This window comes from Bos grunniens, chromosome 6 (genome assembly GCF_055505025.1).
Source record: "Bos grunniens cultivar Pamir isolate PY7600 chromosome 6, Bosgru_T2T1.0, whole genome shotgun sequence".
Lineage (NCBI taxonomy): Eukaryota > Metazoa > Chordata > Mammalia > Artiodactyla > Bovidae > Bos > Bos grunniens.
Genome location: NC_141170.1, coordinates 29,967,048 through 29,983,129, shown reverse-complemented (window position 1 = coordinate 29,983,129; position 16,082 = coordinate 29,967,048). Strand labels below are relative to the sequence as shown.

The following is a 16,082-nucleotide window of genomic DNA, read 5'->3' as shown; positions in this document are numbered from 1 at the left end:
GGATTCTCAAGGCAAGCATACTGGAGTGGACTGCCATGTCCTTCTCCTGGGGATCTTCCCAACTCAGGGATCGAATCCGTGTTTCTTATGTTTCCTGCATTCAGGTGGGTTCTTTACCACTAGTGCCACCTAAGAAGCCCAACGTGGCTTTAGTTCCCAAGTAAAGAAGGAAGTGGGATATGACGGTTCTATATGAAAAGTCTGGAGTCAAAAAGCACTTCATTTGAATGCTGATTTCAAGCTGATGTGCTCTTTGGCATCCTGCGAACAAATTACGAAAATACAAGGCTCAGACAGGTTACCTGTAAAATAGGAAGAAGAGATAAAACCATATAAAGGCCTTGGTCCATCTAAGAACATCCCAGTAAATGTAAAGTTAGCTGCTGGTACTATCCTCATCCAGCTAGAGCTGTACAAGAAGGAAGTCACTTGTGTCCCAGCTGCCCTCGGGCCTCTCCCCTCTCCATTCCCAACCCAAGCTATTGTTTCTGGTGGTTAGGAGGGATCTTGAACGCCATGACACCAAATGGCCTGAAGTCCAGACTGGCTCTACAAACCCATGCTCCATTACCCAAGTCAGAGACTGGGATTCTCTCCCACGAATTGGCTGATTGCCCTACTATAGAGGTAGTCACACAGGCAATTTCCTTTATCAGGTATAAATTCTCAGTATGCAACAATCTGGCCACAAGAATGAAATAAATAAGCATTTTCAAGATTTGCTCAAGAAGCCGCTCCAACAACAACATTTCCAAATCCTGAGCCAAGGGTAAGAGAATGAATTTCATCAGAAATGACAGGGGCCAGCTGTTCCAAGAGAGATGTGAGTGGGGTGAAGAGTGGACCTTAAGAGGACATCACGTGCCAGAGGCCTCACCCAGGCTGTAAACACCAACAGAGATGGGGACACATCTTCTATCAAAGGCAATTAAAAAGTAATCATGATAACAGGCTGAACTTCTGAATGCAGCCAAATTCCTTTTTCCTCACTTCATCTCCTCTAAGCTGTGATTGCCACAAGGCAGAGAAACGCTTTGATGTCTTTTAGTGTAGTTGCAAACCTATTTTCACAACTCTTGGGGGGGTTGCTTTTTTTTAATACTCATTATTAAGAAAGAACAAATACTTGTGAACTTCAAAATTCTTCTCATTTTTTAAAAAATCTGGCTTTTTCATAAATATTTGTTGCAATTGCACAATGTTTATGTTCAAGAGAGCCATTTAGGAAAGAACAGCACATTCTTTCGCACTCCAGAACATGAAATCAGGTAAGAGGAGATCTTTTACGAAAAGAACAACTATTTTACAGAAATATATCCAACTATTTTCTTTGTTTGCTACATCTTCAAATAATCAAATAATCAATAACAGGCTAACAAGTAGAGTTTGTTTTTTCTTTTGGTGCAGTGCTGTGCTCTGCGTGTGCTCAGTCACTCAGTCATGGCCAACTCTTTGAGATTCCAAGGACTATAGGCTCCTCTGTCCATGGGATTCTTCAGGCAAGAATACTGGGGCGGGTTGCCATGTCCTCCTCCAAGAGATCTTCCCAACCAGGGATCAAACCCCCATCTCCTGTGTCTCCTGCATTGCAGGTGGATTCTTTACCACTGCATCACCTGGGATGCTCCTTTACTTTATTAAGTGAAGCCCAAATGCCAAAATCTTAACATTTCAAACTCAGTTTTTAAGAAGCACTTTTACTGGTTACGTTTATCATCATTGGAAACTTTACAGACACAAGAGAACTATCAGACATTCTAAAAATTAATATTTCTCATACGTCTTACAATTTTTTGATGGATAATACTTTTAGAGACTAATATTGAGTCTAGAATTTAAAGCCAGGAAAAGTAGCATTTATCCCCAGGGCCAAAGGCTGAGGAAAATATGACAGATAAGAAATGTGGATAGCAGCTTTAAAGGTTTTCACTGAAATGTTACTTGTGGTAATTATTTTTTCCAAATCTAAAATAGTCTGGTTCATGGTTTGACAAAAAGTACGAAAAACCATCTGATATGAAATAACCAACCTTAACTCCATCTGAAGACTTAATCCCTCTTTGCCATGTGATGTATTTACATCTTCCAGGAATTCAGACACAGACATCTTGGGGGTCCGTTCCTCTGCTGGCCACGGCCACCAGTTCCCATCAAGGTGCTGGAAGTCCTCACAGCTGTGGTGTTATTGGACATTTGTGACTCCCAGCATCCATCCCCTTTTAATCTTTAATTGAACCTCAGTTTTCCCTCAGGTTAACTGTCTCACGCTCCACTCTCAGTCCCTATACATCAAGAATGAAACAGCTCAATCCAGGCTAACCTGAGCACTTGCCTCACTGAGCACTAGGCATGGCTTGAAAATAAGGTGTTGTGTTTTATTTTTTTTTTGCAAGAGCCTGGCACATGTACATCTAATTAATACTGGTAAAGACAACAAAAAAGGAACTTTTCCATGTCTTAGCAGCAACCCAATTCCCTCTATCCCAAGATATAACATTTTAGACTCTTTTTGACTGTTCCATTTCTTTTCTCTGGGATGTTAGAGCCAATGCCCAAGGAGGAGGACTGTCAATAGGTAATACTGTGGTGAAGGGTCTGCAAGCATGGGGTTCAGGAGAGGGCTCAGGCTTAGGTAGCTAGGATGTAAATCAGGAAACTGAGTGGACTGTCGTGACAGGGGCAGCTCTGGTGGACACACATTCACTGAACGGTTTTCCACACCTAATGATAAAAAAACGACATATGCCTCAAGCCAAGTAGCAAATAAAAGCTCTACCAGGAACTACTACTGGAGCTGCCAGGACAGAAGTGTCTTGTCTAGTAGGGTGAAAGGTAGGATGATAGCCCAGAGTTGCTGGTGATGGTCTTTGCCACAACTTGGATCTTGGATGGTCACAGTCTTATGCTACTAGAGAAATAAAGCCAACGCAAAGGAAAAATGAGAGAGAAAGAAAGAGAGAAGGAAGAGAGGAAAGGAGAAAAGGGACGGGGAGAAGGATAGAAGGAGAGGCAAAGGAGGAATGGGGTGAGAGAGAGATTGATTTTTGACATTATTTGAGACCTAAATCCAGCTATACCTGACTTTGAATATCTGATCAATTTTGTCTTCCTTAACCACTATCAACTGGGTTCCTGTTTTTTGCATCCCAAGGAGTTATGATTAATATAGAAACTTTTGCTCAGTGAAATGGAAAAAAGGGATATCGATAAATAAAGTGAAATGAAGAAAGAATTATGTCCAGTATATACAAAATATACTTGGTGTGGAATCCACATGGAATAACTGTTTCTGCACTATTCCTTATCCAACTCCTCCCTCTACTACTATATTCCAATGAGTTAAGCAACACTATGTTGAAATGCCAACATGAAGCTAATACATGAAAATAGAACTCTTAAAGAGCTGTCACATGGTAAGTTGAGTGGCTGGATAGCATACAAGTCCATGACACACTAAATTAAGGTACTTGGAAAGCCATGGTGGTGGGCAGACCTATCAGAAATGTAGGGACAAAAAAAAAAAAGGAAATGTAGGGACTAGTGTGAGGCAGCTCTCCCTGAGTAAAAGTGTTTTTTGAAAAGCACAAGACTAAGACATACCCACAGGTAATAGGTAATAATAATATGTATTATTCTAGCTGGCTCACCATGTGGCAGCATTATATGAATCCATTAAAACTCTATGAAATAGAATACTTCTGTCACATACAAGACAAAGACACTTTTTCAGGTTAAGGTCATCAGCTAGAAAGTGGTACAGTCAGGATTTTAAACCACAAAGTGAAAAGCATCTGTGCCACTGACCATTTGACAGAGGAAAGGAAATGAATATTAGTTGGTCCTCTAAAAGAAGACTCTCGAGAGTCCCTTGGACTGCAAAGAGATGAAACCAGTCAATCCTAAAGGAAATCAATCCTAAATATTCATCAGAAGGACTGATGCTAAAGCTGAAGCTGCAATACTTTGGCCACCTGATACAAAAAGCCCATTCATTAGAAAAGACCCTGATACTGGGAAAGATTGAAGGCAGGAAGAGAAGGGGATGGCAGAGAATGAGATGGTTGGATCATCTCTGAGAATCACTGAATCAATGGAAATGAGTTTGAACAAGTTCTGGGAGATGGTGAAGGACAGGGAAGCCTGGCGTGTTGCAGTCCATGGGGTCACAAAAAGTTGGACACGACTGAGCGACTGACCAACAAATCCATACACTAGTTAGATTTTAGATTAAGGAATGGACTCTACTTGTAAAAAAGAAAGGATTTTACATGTAAAATAAAGAGAATGCAAATTCACATGAATAATCATTTCAATCATTCTTTTATCTTTATTTGTGTGCATTAGCACATACAAAAATATATGTATTAAGTATTTAAAAAATTCTCGGCAATGTGATTTATCATCCAAATATTTGAAGATCTATATGTTTAATCCTCCTTTACTTTCTAGAAGTTTCCTAAATACTTTTTTTGTTTTATCAGTCACTTTGAGAACAAGACTATTTCATGCTTCTCACAATTTGTTCTAAATTCCAAAAAGATTCATCATGCTGAATTTGTGGCACTCATTTTTATACACAAGATACTGACACTTTACCACAAATCTCTCCTAGGGCTTTACAGTGAGTCAGCAAAATGTGTAAACATATTCAGAAAATTAGGATGGATCAATTACATGTGGGAACAGAGATTCCTAAGCTAGGAAACTTCCCGCTCTTTACTAGGCATTCTAAAGAACATACATCTCTCAAATTCTGTTCTAGGAGTTGGACAAGTCGTCCTCCAGTACTGATAAAATTACAAAACCTTTTTATAATATGAAAGTGAAAGTGAAAATCGCTGAGTCGTGTCTAACTCTTTGCAACCCCATGGACTATACTGTTCATGGAATCCTCCAGGCCAGAATACTGGTGTGGGTAGCCTTTCCCTTCTCCATAATGGTTCACATTTGGATGTACTTGATAACTAAAAAATGATTAATTCATTGCATCTTTCAGAGACTAATAACCAAATACTTAAAAATTATGTTCAAACATCAAGAAGAGCAGAATCAAATCTAAAATTAAAATATTTTAAATCAACACTTTCCTATATATTGCTAGTCAGAATTCGGGTCTTAGAAACTTCTTCAAAAGTCACTTGTCAAAATGCACCCTGTTAATTTGGTTTTACTCAGGAATCAGCTTCTAGGACTCTCTCCAGAACTAGTCATTGGAAACGTGAACAATAATCTACATGCAACACTTCGCGGCAACATTCATTATCATAAGAAGGTGGAGGCCGTTAGGGAAACGATCACGTAAATTAAGGTTAATTAATAGATGGGGAAACAGTGGAAACAGTGTCAGACTTTATTTTTGGGGGCTCCAAAATCACTGCAGATGGTGATTGCAGCCATGAAATTAAAAGACGCTTACTCCTTGGAAGGAAAGTTATGACCAACCTAGATAGCATGTTCAAAAGCAGGGACATTACTTTGCCAACAAAGGTGCCTCTAGTCAAAGCTATGGTTTTTCCAGTGGTCATGTATGGATGTGAAAATTGGACTGTGAAGAAAGCTGAGGGCCGAAGAACTGATGCTTTTGAACTGTGGTGTTGGAGAAGACTCTTGAGAGTCCCTTGGACTGCAAGGAGATCCAACCAGTCCATCCTAAAGGAGATCAGTCCTGGGTGTTCATTGGAAGGACTGATGCTGAGGCTGAAACTCCAATACTTTGGCCACCTCATGCGAAGAGTTGACTCATTGGAAAAGACCCTGATGCTGGGAGGGATTGGGGGCAGGAGGAGAAGGGGACGACAGAGGATGAGATGGCTGGATGGTATCACCGTCTCGACGGACATGAGTTTGCATGAACTCTGGGAGTTGGTGATGGACAGGGAGGCCTGGCGTGCTGTGATTCATAGGGTCGCAAAGAGTCAGACATGACTGAGCAACTGAACTGAACTGAACTGAACTGAATGATGCTTACAAGGGGTTTGTAATGATATGGAAAATTATGCTAAAATATTAAAGAAAACAAAAACAGGTATACAAAAAAATCCCACAATCTGTGTATTAAAAGAAGACTGAACAAGAGTATTCTAAGTTATAACAAGAGCTTGATATCTGGAATGATTGTCTAAAACCTGGGGAATACAGAAAAAGAAGATAACCACAAGGGGCACATGTAAAGCATTTATAATCAGAACCATAACTGATTAATTACAAAGCACAATTCAACAACTTAGAATAGAATAGAAGTAGTACAGCTTAAAAGTAAAAGCCGATCTCTTATTAGAGGAAGTGTAAGATGAGAGTTCCCCAAATTCTGATAATAGCAATCCTTTTTGAGGAAGCACTGGGATTCCATTCAAGTCCTCACTGTCAATAGATCCAGTCCAAACAGTCAATAGATGCAGTCCAAGCATGAGTCCAATAGATCCGGTCAATAGATCCTCACTGTCAATAGATCCAGCCCAAGCATGAGTCCAACCACTCATGATTTCAGCAGGCAATTTGGAACTGTCCCTGATGGATTTCCAAGGTAATCTGGGTTGGCTACCCATAAGCAAAGAGTGCTTAAAGATAATCATCCTGGAAACAGAGGTGACCCTGGAGATTTCATAACATTTCTGAGCAATATCATGATTATATGGTACAACGACAAAAGAAAACAGTGACGTATGGGGAAGAAACAGTTCAGCTAAAGAGCAGTAAGTTGCCAGTGATAGGTAGCATACTGCATCTAATAACATCTTTACATAAGACACTTAAAACACTTAACTTAGATCATTATGGTGCTCAATGGTGGGACAGGAGCTAAATCAGTAAAGTCAAGTGTATGATCTTTAGTTACAGAGAAGAGCAATGGCTTAGGTGGCTGAAGTTCTAAATTTTACAAGGGATCCCTTTAAACTTCCTTTAGACCACATTTTGAGTGTTGCTGCTGGCAAACTAGATTGACAGATTACAATCATTGCTTATCTTATTTCCACTGATGCCAGAAACATGGCAAGTTATCTCAAATAGATTTCAGGGCAAAATTAGCAGACATTTCAAACTTGCACATAATTTGATTCAATTTGACAAATACTTGTGGAACACAAACACAAAAACATAAAAAAACAGTAAGCCTAAGTCCTTGGCTTTGTGGAATGAAAAAGGAAGTCACAAGGAGCCTTGATAACACAGAATGATTAATTGTACATCCATTGTCTCTATCCTCATTTTCCTAGGGATCAATTAAACCTGGAAAGGAGCACAGAACAAGAATATTTTAAGAAAACCAGAACACAGGCAAATCCTAAAGTGCTAATAACCTGGTTACTAGATCTATGCACTGGACAACAGATATTTGAGAGTCACAAGGTACCAAGCCCTGTTTACGGGCAGGAGATAGACACAGCAGTCGTCAAGACAGTCTTTGCTCTCTCAAGGTCTACATTAGTGGAAACACTTATTCTATACTTCACCTTGAAATGAGTACCTATAAATAATGAAAAATTATTTCTCAGGAAACCAGATATCTGAGAGTATAAGATTAGCAACTTCATTTAGTTAAGAATGAAATGCAATGGAATTTGAAACTGGAAACAGTAATAGGGCAGAAAAAGATTGACATGTCTCAATTCCAAGAGCAGGGGACGGGGTGGGATGGGATCGGGGGAGAGGGAAGGTGGCTGAACACCAAAGCCTCACAGTGGTTTTCCCTCTGAGGATACTCAAGTGATCTCAAAGCTGTGGTTTATGAAACAAAAGGACTCAGAGAATTCTTTTTCAGATTCTCCAATTTATAAAGAACTATGATTATTTCCTCAGAGAAGGCAATGGCACCCCACTCTAGTACTTTTGTCTGGAAAATCCCATGGACGGAGGAGCCTGGTAGGCTGCAGTCCATGGGGTCGATACAGTTGGGACATGACTGAACAACTTCACTTTCACTTTTCATTGGAGAAGGAAATGGCAACCCACTCCAGTGTTCTTGCCTGGAGAATCTCAGGGACGGGGAAGCCTGGTGGGCTGCCATCTATGGGGTCGCACAGAGTCAGACACGACTGAAGCGACTTAGCAGCAGCAGCAGCAGCATGATTATTTCCTAAGCCACATGTGTCACAGAGCAAACCTCCTTATCCCATCAGGCCAGCCAGCAAGCTACTCACAATTACCCTAGGCAACCTACCAAGGTCATAGTCTGAGTCAGAAATGAGAGTTCCTTGGTATGTCACAGAACATGCTACCTATCTCATGAAACACATTTACACATGTATACACAGTGCACACACATTTACATATGCACCTATATGTATGTGTGTGCACAAACGTATGTGTGTGTATGTATGTGGATGTATGTATGTGTGCATATATGTGGATGTATGTATGTATGGGTATATATGGATGTATGTATATACTGTGTATGGGCTTCCCTGATGGCTCAATGGTAAAGAATCTGCCTGCAATGCAGGAGAACACGGGTTCGATCCCTGTGTCGGGAAGATCCTCTAGAAGAGGAAATGGCAATCCACTCCAGTATTCTAGCCTGGTGGGCTACAGCCCAAAGGGTCACAAAAAGTCAGACATGACTGAGCGACTGAGCACACATATACTCTGTATGCATGTATGCATGGGTGTAGACAGGTAGATGAGGCTTCCCTGGTGGCTCAGCAGTAAAGAATGCAGGAGATGAAGGCTCTGTTCCTAGGTCAGGAAGATCCTCTGAAGAAAGGCACAGCAACCCACTCTAGTATTCTTGCCTGGAAAATCCCATCGACAGAGCAGCCTGGCGGGCTATAGTCCTTGAGGTCGAAAAGAGTCGGACACGACTTAGTGACTATACCACCAAGTAGACAGCTCCTCTCTGGTGAATGAAAGGGAAGATAACTAGACAGATCAAAACTCATTTGCCTGTTTTCCTGAGAGCCAAACATACTTTCCCTCATACCATACCTCATTTCCATTGCGTGGGAAAAAAAGTAAAGAAGCCATATCTCCTACTCCACACTTAATGGATGACATCTGTATACACTCCAACCTGCCCCCACCAAAGACTGCCCTCTCCACATTTCATGGGTGACATCTGTATACACTCAATTTTCCCCCATCACAGACTGCCCTTCTCCACACTTCATGGGTGACATCTGTATATACTCCAACCTGCCCCCATCACAGACTGCTCTCTCCCCAACTAAGTAAAAGCCTTCCTAGTCTAAGGGATTGAAGCACATCAGATATATATTTTTTAAATTGGTTTCCTAAGGCAAACATTAAAAAGTGTACATTATTTTTGTTTATAAAAAGCATCTAAAAACTGGCTAAATTAATCTATCCTATTAGAAGTCACCTTTCATATGGGGATCCTGCTAGGAAAGTGACACAAATCACTAGTAATGATCTTATTGATCCAGGTGCTGGTCACCTAGAAGTGTCCCCTTCATGAAGAATCAGCAAAGTGTACGCTTATATTCACCACCTGTGTGTGTGTGTGTATATAGTAAGTATTTTTTTAATTTAGCTTCCTAACAATTTGTGGTCTGTTATTAATTTATATTTACTCTTCCTGAGACATTCACAAATTATTCTGAAACATGGAATTTTACCTAACCAATTTGTAGATCAATAAATATAAATTCATTAATTTTTCTAACCTTATTAGTCTTTCCTAATAAGTTGTTCAAAACTACTTTCAATCAATTATTGGAAAAAAATTACTTAATTATATGTAGAAAAGTACGCTTTACCAAACCTCCAGGTTAGCAATCCCTTGATGCACAGGGATAGGAGAATGAAATCTCATTACTGCACATCACATTTTTTAAATATATTTTACAAATAAAATTTTATATCCCTCTTAAGAAAACACAAATGATTATAACCCAAAGCCAAATGATACACTTTTGCTAGCACAGGATTCATGAGTCAAGTCTACTTTCATCTATATGTCTTCCCTTCAACTCAATTTGAAAATGGTAAGTAAAACTGATAATAATCAAAGAGAGAAATCTCATAAAGCAGAGGCACTTGCTGAGAGCAAATAAACTTGCAGAGGAGAAAATACATCTCCAGCAACACAACCTAAGAGTGCCCTGACCTCTTCTCTTCTGTGCTGTTACTCATCTCCCTCTTATCAAAATAAAGCAGACCTGTACTCCTTTCTTCCCTGAGGACAAGAGCTACCAAAGTAGTTTCTGTTGGCTAAAGGATTGGACCACTGTCTCAACCAGGCCCTCTTACATATGAACATGCTGAGTCTATCTGAAAATTTAATCAAAGCAATATATTTTATTCCTTATAGAATGAGTAATCTTAAAATAGTTTTTTAATTTACATATTGAAATGTTAGGACATTTAAGTAATCAAATGCTTAAGACATAAAAAGTAAGACAGCTTTCTTTTCCCTATTTGCTTGAAGACTGGTTAGAAAGGAAAAAATCCTTCTTTAAAAAGATAACTTGTTGATGGCTGAATGCTATCAACTACAAATGACAAATGTCTCTTCATAGACATCGTATTTTCAATGCAGTTCTCAGTCCGTCTCCTCCCATCTGTTCTCCTCTTCCTGCGAAGGTCTAAGCTTGGGGAGGAGTTCCAACAACGCCAGGCACTGAGTAGGAAGGGAGCACTGTGACACAGGATGACAGGCGGCTACACACAGATGCCTCTGGGCCTGGATCTTGGGGCCCCTCCATTTAGTTTACACCTCTGGAGTCCCCCAGCTCTCCACTATGCACTATAGCAGGTTGCTGTATAACCTCTCAAGCTTATTTCCTTCAAATCTAAAATAGGCACAAATGTGTCCCTACCTCCTAGTGCAGTTGTGACAAATAGATGACATAAGGCACATAAAGCAATTAGCACTGTGCCTGGCACACAGCACATAGGCAACAATTTGTAACTAAGTCTGCAGTAATAAAAACTTTTCATCTAAAAGATGACTTTACAGTATCACTTGACAAACACAGAATATACAGACTACTGTGCCAAAAAGAAAATTACCTTTTAAAGTAACTCAAGTTAAATATGTATGAAAAGACTGAAGCCCAGTTTCTTGACAGATGACTTTCAGTCTCTGAATTCAGAACAAATATATTATTATAAACAGCTTCAAAAAAAGATCATGTACTTTGAAGGGACATTTTACAACACACTCTGTGAGCCTCAGTCTCCTCACCCATAAAATGGGAATAAGTCCTTTATCATCAGGCAATACTGAGGTTTTAGATGTTATCTGCAAAAGGCCTAACATATATTACACAATAGTAGAATGATTTTTAAGCAGATGGTATAAAAGTCATCAGAGGGATTATTCAAAGCTGGAAAAAAATTTAAGAGAAAACTTTCCATCATCTGTACTTTATTTTTCTCTTCTTTGTAGCATTCTTACACTTGATTTCTCTTCTAATCAAATGTGTTCCACCTAACCTTACAGAAGTTGATTTCATTTGATTTATCTCTGAATCTTCTTCTAGTCCCTCCATCACCTTTAAAGTACCTACCAGTGGCTTGTCCAAAGACAGATAATAAATTGACACCTGAAAAGCCCAACTGCAGGACAATTTTTACATCACTACAATTCAGCCTGAGGAAAGTGACTCCCTCCTCTGTAAAGAGGAAGAGAAGAATAGAAATGTTCCTGGACCACCAATTACTTCTTTAACCATCAATGGGAGAAATTTCAGAAACAATATTTTGCTTTAGCTTACTTCATTCCCTACCAAGATAAGAGTGACATCTGAGAATAAGGCTTACCTATTTGCACCATTTCTTCATTACCAGCCTGGAAAGGAGGGGGGAAAGTAAGAAAAAGAAACAGTTACTGGGTTTCATCTTATCACCTCATGCGTTTTATTTCTACCATTAATGCTTTTCAGGAGCTGACTAATCAGGCGACGCCGGAGACTGGGATTGGTGCCTAACCGCTGCACCCCGGTTTGTAGAAGGTTCCTGTGACGGGGAGCACGAGCCAATGCAACAGCAATTTGGGACAGGGTGTCGTTTGCTCGTTTTAACTTTTAACATTTACGAAGCCAGCAAAAATAAATCCTGACACTCAATATTCTCTTTGGAAAACTCCATATATTGGGTCAGGAGTAGAAAAGAAAGTCTCCGAATTTATACGTGCAAAACAGAAGTCTAAATCCTGATTGATCAGATTTGAGGTCAGGCAGCAAGTAGAACGAGTCTCTTACTTTTTCACCCTATGGTCAGACCAAGCAGACCAAGAGACGCTACAAAAACTCACGGAGAAATTCTGTACCCAGAGCCCCAGCGGCCCTGCGCTGCTGTGACTGACTACACAGGGCTCGGCTCGTCCCGCCGAGCCTTCTCAAGGACTCTTCTGAGAGCATCGGGCTTCACCTTGAGGCTCCAAAGGGTGGGGGCTGGGCCGAAAAGAAACAGAGCAGCACTCAACTTCGCTTTAAAAAGAGGAGGAGTTGTGCAGAGGGGGAGGGGAGAAGAGCAGCCGGCGCCTCCAGCCTCTCTGCCCAGGAAAACGCAGGGCAGGAAACGTCCCCGGGGGCCCCCCTCCCCAACTGTCAAACCCCAGCCCGGCCGCGGTACTCCCAGGACACGTGTCTACTGGATCGCTCTCTGTCCGGCCCAAGGATTTCCTGAAACCCCCGCCTCCGGCTGCCCGAAAAAAGCTGTGAGTCAGTGAGCAGGAGAGAAAGCCCCGCGAACTCGACTCCGGCTGCTGCAGTCGGAGCCCTGGGATCCTGGACCCAGCGTCCAGAACTTCATTCAAGCGCCCACACTGCCCTCCGGAAAAGGGAAACCCAGATGGCCCGGCGAGGATGCGGATTGACTGCAGTCGGGTCACCGGGAATTGTTCCGAATGCCGCAAAGTGAAGCCCGAGGGGTGACAAGCCTGGGCTCCCATGCGATGTAACCCCCTCCACCCCCAAAAGCCCCGCACGCTGCGCCCAGCCCTCGAAAAACACCGACCGTGAAGGCACCAGATAACAGAGAAAGGGTGGGAGGGGGTTGGAGGAGAGAGAGGAGGGGAAAGAGGGGGAGGAACTGTTTCGGGGAAAAGGTTGGGTTTGAGTTTTTTATTGTTATTATTTTCCACTTACTTGTCCATCAGCTGAAGTCTTAACCTCTACCAGAGCGGCTGCTATCAACCAAAGTGACAGGAGAACCATCACGAGTCGAGTTCACTTTTCAACTGCTGGGCAAAGCAAATGCCCAGAGCAAAACCTTCCCCCCCAAAGTAAGTTTCTTGGAAAAAAGGAAAAAAAAAAAAAAAAAGGCAGAATTTAAAAAAAAAACAAAAACTGATCTTCCGTGCTTGGCTTCAATGAAAATGAAATCTGAGCTCTGAGCCTGGCCCCCTCTGCTCCGCAGTTCTTTCCACTTCACCTTCTCACCCCGTCCTCCCAAACAGAGTGTTCAGGAGAGAAGGTGCTGCGAGCCGGGCACGGGCTGCGCCGGCAGAGGCGGGGGGGAGAGACGAGGGGCTTCCAACTATCTCTGTCCGCAGCGGCTTTTTTCTAGGCTTTTCGCGCACCGTGGGTCCCTAAGGTTAGCGCTGAGAATGCTTGGGTCCCCGGGAGCACGGCAGGGGGAAGTATTAGCGAGAGAGACGGACGAGCGAGCGAGAGCGGGAGAAAGAGGCAGGGAGAGGGCGCCTCCGCGGCTCGCTCCGAGGTGGGGGCGGGAGAAGCCGGAGGGGAGGAGGCAGGCGGAGGAGTGGGAGGAGTGGGCCGCTCGCCGGCTCCCGTGGCTCGCTGAGCGGTTGTCTGCTCGCTGCCGGCGACCCGCGGGGCGCTAATAAGTCGGCCGGAGCCCCCCCTCGACCCGCGCCCGGGCGGCCCCTCCCGCCGCGGCGCCCACGTCACGCGGGGCCCGGACTCGGGCCCGCGCCCCCCGCGCGCCCGCCGGGACGGCCCGGGGCGGGCGCTGCAGGCGCGGGGAGGCGTGGGGAGGACGGTCGGTGCCCGCGGCCGGCCCCAGGCAGGGTCGGGCTTTGAAGCCGAACGGGGGCCGGGTGGGGAGGCAGGGCGAGGGGGAGGGGGGCGCTTGAGTGGCCGGGGTTTACCGCCCGCACCCTTCCCCATCCCGGGATCTTCTCCTTCCCCGCGACGGGGCGGAGGAGAGGTGGCGATCCCAGGGGAGCTGCTGGCCCCGCCTAGAGGGACCGGCTTTGAGTTCATTCTAGGAATCGGGAGGGTCCCAGGCTCGGTCCTGGGCTTTAGGAAATTCACCTCCTGCTACCCTGCCTGCTCTCCCAGCCGGGCCTCCCGGGGAGAACTCCCTCCACCCCGCCCCCGCCCCAGAACCTCCAGGTTGTCACAACTCAGAAGTCTCCCCTCCGCACACCAGCTCCCTACCACGTTTGGTGGGGATGGTTCCTACCCGCGTTCAGTTCTTGTTTACGCCTTATTAGTTTGTATTTATTTTAAACGTTGCCATGTCTGTTCCTTGAGTCACCCGGGTGCTTCCGTTTATCACTGGAGTACACAGGCCTAGGCGTCTCTTCCTCTCACCAAGATTAAGTTATCAAATGATTTCTGCCCTTTGTGGCCCGGATCTTTCTGGGAGGAGATAGCGCCAACCTGAGCTCCAGAGAGTTGAGAAGGGTTTGCTGGAATCCAGGGACAGGCCCTAGGAATCCTAGGGCAGACTCTCATGGGCGCTTTCCAGGGAGCAAGAGAGGTGGAAAAGGAAATATTTCCAACTTCTACTGACCGATTTGTGACACTCCCTCCCAGCTCAGACCATGAGAGAAGAATGAATAGGCACAAATTTAGGTATAATTTTCAAGACTTCCACTGGAAGGAGTCTCACAGAGACCTGTCTAAAATAAAGTGTAGAAGTTACTGGGTGTTTTGCTAAGGAATGCTTCGATAAGTCATAGTTCCTTTTCTTTTCAGAAAACATGGTGTGCGTTTAGAGGGAATACTTCAAATTCATTATTTAAAGCTTGCATCTTTAGCTTACACATGGAGGGGTTTGTGTTTACTGCTGTGTTATCTAAGTCTTCTCAGAATCATAGATACAGAACACTCACACGTTCAAGTGAGAAACCAAACAACTGAATGGCCCCACCAGTAATGGGTTAATTAGTTAGTGATTAGCTTTGAATTATAATTAGACTGCAGCACTGAAGTATCTCTAAATTACATTTTTCCTTCAATTAAAGCCTTAAGCATTTTTGTAACCTATCATTGACTTACTGTCTGGGAATGATTTGCTGAATTCTGTGCCTATTTTTCTTACTTATTAAAAAGAAATAATCTCATGTTCTATAAATAAAAATTATGTCGATTTATGTTGACAATTGGGGCTTCCCTAGTAGCTTAGCAGTAAAGAATCCACCTGCAATGCCAGAGACCCAGGAGACATGGGTTTGATCCCTGGGTTGGGAACATCCCCTGAAGGAGGAAATGGCAACCCACTCCAGTATTCTTGCCAGGAAAATCCCGTGGACAGAGGAGCCTGGTTGACTACAGTTCATGGGGTTGCAAAGAATTAGACACGAATGAGCGCATGGGCATACACACACACACACACACACACACACACACACACACACACACACACACACACACACACCACACATCCTGACAAGTAAAAGAATATTAGTGTACAAATCAGAAACTCTGTGTTCTAGGCCAAGCTAACAGCTGTCTGACCTTGACAAATCACTAAAATTCTATTTTGGTTTTCCCTCTACGAGATAATTCAGCTCTAAAATTACCTAATTTTAAGTAATAGCTAGTTTTTTTAGTTACCCATGGAATTACAGTTAATTTCATACAGTTCAAGCATTTGTTATCATCATAATTCCTGCATAATGAGCAATTCATGCGACTTTCATAAAAGGAGTGGCTTTAGATGTTCTTGGCCATGATCATGGAAAGAAATGTATTCTACACTGTGCCCCAGTAAAATTTTTCATGATTCAGTGCTTACTGCATGCAACCCTGATATTTTCTATCCTATTTGTTTTACTTTGTTTCCCACATACTGCTTAGGATCCACTTCATTGATTTCACAACCCAATGAGTTCATGACCCTCATTCTGACAAACATTAATTTGAGAGTATATAATAAGGTTTATATTTCTTGGATTCTAAATAAGTTGAGTTCTTATTAATAAGTTT

At 42.9% G+C, this 16,082-nt stretch overlaps 1 protein-coding gene across 3 annotated transcripts in view; it reads right to left on the bottom strand.

The window, feature by feature from the left end:
• The window catches only part of ADAMTS3 (ADAM metallopeptidase with thrombospondin type 1 motif 3), a 278,667-nt gene extending 265,417 nt beyond the window's left edge, over positions 1-13,250 (bottom strand). For 2 of the 3 annotated variants that reach the window (XM_086407616.1, XM_086407618.1), the window contains exons 1-2: positions 13,050-13,188; positions 11,722-11,749 (exon numbers count right to left, since the gene is read on the bottom strand). In XM_086407616.1, coding sequence (XP_086263742.1) covers positions 11,722-11,749; positions 13,050-13,118 — 97 coding nt within the window. In that variant the 5' untranslated portion in view covers positions 13,119-13,188. Of the gene's footprint in view, positions 1-11,721; positions 11,750-13,049 lie in introns of all 3 variants that reach the window. The other variant, XM_086407617.1, reaches the window with a different exon arrangement.
• Positions 13,251-16,082: the final 2,832 nt, after the last annotated feature.